The sequence below is a fragment of the Bos mutus genome, unplaced genomic scaffold (assembly GCF_027580195.1).
Source record: "Bos mutus isolate GX-2022 unplaced genomic scaffold, NWIPB_WYAK_1.1 CTG1117, whole genome shotgun sequence".
In the NCBI taxonomy this organism is placed as follows: domain Eukaryota; kingdom Metazoa; phylum Chordata; class Mammalia; order Artiodactyla; family Bovidae; genus Bos; species Bos mutus.
Genome location: NW_027218581.1, coordinates 1,574 through 7,575, shown reverse-complemented (window position 1 = coordinate 7,575; position 6,002 = coordinate 1,574). Strand labels below are relative to the sequence as shown.

The 6,002-nt window shown below is 38.9% G+C and overlaps 1 protein-coding gene across 1 annotated transcript; it reads left to right on the top strand.

Annotated features, from left to right (window-relative positions):
• Nucleotides 1-557: 557 nt before the first annotated feature.
• On the top strand, nt 558-1,499 carry LOC102268475 (olfactory receptor 8K3). The gene has a single exon (XM_005906284.2). The coding sequence runs from the start codon at nt 558-560 to the stop codon at nt 1,497-1,499; it is 942 nt and encodes a 313-aa protein (XP_005906346.2).
• Nucleotides 1,500-6,002: the final 4,503 nt, after the last annotated feature.

Below are 6,002 nucleotides of genomic sequence, written 5' to 3'. Positions count from 1 at the left end.
AGACAGATATGGTGATTTATAGGATGTTTAGAGGCATCTCTGACCTCCAATCATCATATGCCAATAGCTTCCACATTCCAGTTGTAACAATTAACATGTCTTCTCAATTTTGACAAATGTCCTTTGGTAAGTAAAATAATTTCCAGTTCAGAAACAGCAACTATCTCTGTCTCTATCACTATTTATATATTTTATTATATGTAGGAAAATGAAAGTGTTAGTTGCTCAGTCATGTTTGACTCTTTGCAACCCCATAGACTGTAGCCTGCCAGGCTCCTCTATCCTTGGGATTCTCTGGGCCAGAATACTGGAGTGAGTTGCTATTCCCTTCTCCAGGGGATTTTCTTGATTCAGGGATTGAACCCAGATCTCCTGAACTGCAGGCAGATTCTTTATTATCTGAGCCACGAGATGAGTTTATTTTCAAATATCCTAAACTGGAAAGTTTAATCTGTTTATACTAGCTTTGCATAGTGAAACTCTTCCAGATGATGATACATAGAACCTATTGACTATGTTGATATTTCTACCCAGAACAGGTTCTTTAATAAACCTGAATGGAAAGACTCAATGGAACAGGGTCGAGTGAATTCATCCTCATGGGAATTACTGACCGCCCTGAGCTGCAGGCTCCATTGTTTGGGCTCTTCCTCATCATCTATGTGATCTCAGTGGTGGGCAACTTGGGCATGATCATCCTCACCAAGATGGACTCCAAGCTACAGACACCCATGTACTTCTTTCTTAGACACCTTGCTTTTACAGATCTTGGTTATTCTACAACTGTGGGACCCAAAATGTTAGTAAATTTTGTTGAGGATCAAAATATAATCTCCTATTACTCTTGTGCTATGCAGCTAGCTTTCTTTCTTGTGTTTATCATTAGTGAAATTTTTATTCTGTCAGCAATGTCTTATGACCGCTATGTGGCCATCTGTAACCCTCTTCTCTACCCAGTCATCATGTCACAAAGAGTATGCTGGGTGCTGGTAGCGATCCCCTATGTCTACAGCACGTTTGTGTCTCTTCTCGTCACCGTAAAATTATTTAATTTATCTTTCTGTGGCTACAGAGTCATCAGTCATTTCTACTGTGATAGTCTTCCTTTGTTACCTTTGCTCTGCTCAAATACACATGAAGTAGAAGTGATTATTCTGATTTTAGCTGGGTTTGATTTGATTTTCTCTCTTCTGATAGTTCTTGTGTCTTACCTTCTCATTCTTGTATCCATTCTCAGGATGAGCTCTGCTGAAGGCAGGCACAAGGCTTTCTCTACCTGTGGATCCCACTTGACTGTGGTCATAGTGTTCTATGGGACTTTACTATTTATGTATGTGCAACCAGAGTCCAGCCATTCCTTTGACACTGATAAAGTGGCTTCCATATTGTATACTCTCATTATCCCTATGTTGAATCCCTTAATCTACAGCTTGAGGAATAAAGATGTAAAATGTGCACTACATAGGGTGTGGAAAAAATCAGGCAACCTTTTTTATTAATATGCAATGCAATTTCTATAAACTGGTTATGGACTCTAAATTTTGTTCTATGTGCCTCCAAATTAAGTAGTGAGTATAAATATTTTCAACAATTATTTATAGATTATATTATATATACTAGAAATTCCAACTGTTGCAAATAGATTAATGAACAAAATAGTAAAAAAAAAAAAAAATTGCCTTAAGCATAAAAGACCAATTTTGTACATAAATTAAGTAAATGTCAGGAGAATGTGTTAGGTGGATATAGACAAAGAAATGACTGTCCAGGTTTCTGAATGTTTTCTCATCTTTTAGAAAAAAGTTACAGCATGTTGTGTGTGTCTGTGAGTTTTTTATTTTCTTTTGTTTTTGCCATCACACTTTCCCCAGTATGTTTCATCTGTGTATTTGAAGTCATCAATCACATTTGTTTTCACAAATATTCTTATTCTTTACACTGAGACCCCACATTTTCTATCATCAATTCTTCTAATTCCTTATAAGAACCTATTCACCTATTAACTGAAAATATGGCACAAAGTGAAGAAGAACTAAAGAGCCACTTGATGAAAGTGAAAGAGGAGAGTGAAAAAGTTGGCTTAAAGCTTACCATTCAGAAAACTAACATCATGGCATCCAGTCCCATCACTTCATGGGAAATAGATGGGGAAACAGTGGAAACAGTGGCAGACTTTTTTTTTCTAGGCTCCAAAATCACTGGGCTCCAATCACAATGGTGATTGCAGCCGTGAAATTAAAAGATGCTTACTCCTTGGAAGGAAAGTTATGACCAACCTAGACAGCATATTAAAAAGCAGAGACATTACTTTGCCAACAAAGGTCCGTCTAGTCAAGGCTATGGTTTTTCCAGTGGTCATGTATGGATATGAGAGTTGGATTATAAAGAAAGCTGAGTGCCGAAGAATTGATGCTTTTGACTGTGGTGTTGGAGAAGAGTCTGGAGAGTTCCTTGGACTGCAAGGAGATCCAACGAGTCCATTCTAAAGGAGCTCAGTCCTGGGTGTTCATTGGAATGACTGATGTTGAAGCTGAAACTTCACTATTTTGGTCACCTGATGCGAAGAGCTGACTCATTGGAAAAGACCCTGATGCTGGGATATATTGAGGGCAGGAGGAGAAGGGGACAACAGAGGATAAGATGGTTGGATGGCATCACCGACTCGATGGACATGGGTTTGGGTGAATTCTGGGAGTTGGTGATGGACAGGGAGGCCTGGCGTGCTGTGGTTCATGGGGTCACAAAGAGTTGGACACGACTGAGCGACTAAACTGAACTGAACTGATGTTGCAATTCAGCCATTCGTAAGTCCAACTGAAGCCTTATTTTGTCTCAATTCATGCATTTTGTTGAAATCAGAGGACATTTAAATCAAGATAAACTTTGGGATCCCTCAGTAGCTCCCAGATTGGTACTTCTTGTTCTCTCATGTGGCAATTCTTTCTTCATAACTGGTAGTTTGATTGAAGGGATACTAAAATAATTTTGTCCTTTTGAATAAAAATATTTATCCATGTTTAAAAGTAATGTTTTACTTTTTGCATTCTTGAGTAAGAGAAGCACTGATGAATTAATTGTATTGGTTCTCTTTCCTTGGGTTGATGCTTCCAATTTTTATCAACATTTTTTATGCAGTAAGTTTTAATTGACTTTCAGTATTTAACTGCACAATTCATTATTCTACTTGTGGGAAGCAAAGGGAAACAATCTCATTGTTGGTACTATACCATATTTCAAAGGCCTGATACATGGCAGGGATGCAGTCATCTTGCTTTTTAAATTGACTTCTACATTTTCCCATGTGCTACCTTTTACTGTACTTAATAATTCTCCAACTTTACTGAGGTTATTAGTCTACACTATATGCTTTGTTAAGTATCTTGCAGTAAAATTATTTGTTTATCCCATGAAGCTTTAATAAAAAAATTTCACTGGAATACAATTTTTAAACAACATGACACAAAACAGCCAAGATGTCCTTTAACATATGTGGATTAAAAAAATATGGTATATCCAGAAAATGGATGATAGCTTTTTAAAAACATGTGCTGATGTTATTGTGAGTACAGAGGCAAAAATAAACAAATTAACAAATAATGCTGACCCAAAGCTTATAAAAATGCACTCAAAATGAAAAAGAAAATTAAGTATAAAATGTTAAACAATAAAATATTCAGATAAAGCAGTAAGGGAAAATCTATATCCAAGACCAAGGGCTAGTGGAAAGTTTGTATGACATCAAAACATAATCTAGATAATCCAATCAAAAAATGATCAGAAGACATAGTCGTTTCTCAAAATAAGGCATACAGATGGTCAAGAGACAGATGAAAATCAGTGTTTCAGATTATTAGAAAAATGCAAGTCAGTCAAAAATTCAGTGAGATATTACCTCACATCAGCCAGAATGGTTATCCTCAAAATATCCACTGCTGGGGTCCAGCCCCAGCAGGATCCCAGCAGGATCCCCAGTAGGGATACCCTCAGGATGAATGGCATTAGCAAGAGAGAAAGTAAAGGAGAGAGAAAGAGGCTGATATTCCTTGGTTTACACAGAAAGCCAATAAAGCCCCTGACACGGGACTTGCTCTGTTCATGGAGGCCTCAGGTGCCCGTTCGATGGAGTGAAAACGCAGAGCACTTTCTCGCTTAGAAGTCCGGGCAGGAAAGTGAACTCAGAGAGCCTCTGTGCTCCAGGGGATCAGCCTGAAAAAGAGAGAGAGAGAGAAAGAAAGAATGACACAGGGAGACCCAGCTTAGGTGGAACGGGTCTGCAAATTTTTTTTTTTTCAAAAGGAGCTTTTATACCCTGAGTTACACATTTCCAGAAATGAAATATGCAGGGTCATTCAGAGTCAGCTCAACATTCCACCAGTTTGACCCTTATCGAAACCAGGCTCCCTTTCGCATACCTTTCCACTTACAAGGGTCTTCTGTTGTGTTCATTATCTTCTAGCCCTGTGGCCTGATAACATTTTATGACTCTTTCCTGACAAAGGTTGCTGCTGCTGCTGCTGCTAAGTCACCTCAGTCATGTCCGACTCTGTGCGACCCCAGAGACGGCAGCCCACCAGGCTCCTCCATCCCTGGGATTCTCCACACAAGAACACTGGAGTAGGTTGCCATTTCCTTTTCCACCTGACAAAGGTTGGTCAACCAGAAAACTTGTTTTCTCCTTTAAAGTGTTTTTCTTTATTTTTCCAATCTGCATCATCCTCATAAAGTACTAAAAAAAAGTTACATTTCATAGAGCAAAAGTATAGTGGGTTACAACAAAGAAAGAACTTATTAACTCAAGGTCTTATGTTGCTAATGTCAAGGCTATTACTTATTTTTCTTACATTCCAACTATATTAATTAATGCATTCCCAAGCACACTATGGATAAGGGATGTGGAGACTTGGCAGCAAGCATTGGATCAACAATGAAACCCTTCATCAGTACTACCTAATAATTTTTCATCCCTCAAAGGACTTTATGCTCATTAGGACTTTTAGAATGCTTAGGCTTCCTGTGCCTTTCATGGTTGGGGAGTTGTGAACAATTATGTGTGTTAGTTGCAAGAGTATGGATAAACCTGTCAAGCAAGCTAAAATGCCAACAGATGGGTTTGAATTGAAATACTCTTTTCATGCTCAGGAGAGTTATTAATTAGAGCCCTAAGTTGATCTTTTTTCAGAGAAAGGTGGTCGGGGGATAGCCCCCTGTTAATGTCAGAAGAGTTGGTGAAAAGCATAATATAGTAAACAGTAGGGGTCGTGAAGAGTCGGCCAGGACTGAGCGACTTCACTTTCACTTTTCACTTTCGTGCGTTGGAGAAGGAAATGGCAACCCACTCCGGTGTTCTTGCCTGGAGAATCCCAGGGATGGGGGAGCCTGGTGGACTGCCGTCTATGGGGTCGCACAGAGTCGGACACGACTGGAGTGACTTAGCAGCAGCAGCAGACAGACAGAGTTTGGTTTCAGGGTAGATGCTCGAGCAGGTCCAGGGAGTCCCTGAATCATGGCTGTAACCTAATCACATCTCCCTTTAATACTTCCCAGGCTAGGTTTAAGGAATTTGGAGATGTGGGCTTGAGTGGTACAGTTAAGGTATATAAGATTTTCACAAAAATTTGTTGGGGTCCCTGGCTAAAGAGGAAACCCTGTCTCGGACCCACCGGTGTAATAAACTGCACTCCACTGTCCATGCTGTCCTTCTGAGTGGGTTTGTTTACTGGAGTATTTGGCTATAACAATAGAACTCTTCCATGTTTCAGTATTTTAATTATCTGCAGAATGTAGGCTAAATCTGAAAAGAATAAAAAGAAAGACACTAATTTAACTTACCAAAGATAGAAACGTTTAGGGTATCAGTTTATGTAGGATACTCATATGTATATTTTCATGGTTTCTTACTGTCTTATTGGACATGAAATCAGTTAACGTTTTTTTTTTTTCCTGAGAGTCAGATTGATCAATACTTTAATGATAGATAACTGAAGATCTTTCCAGATTAAAAA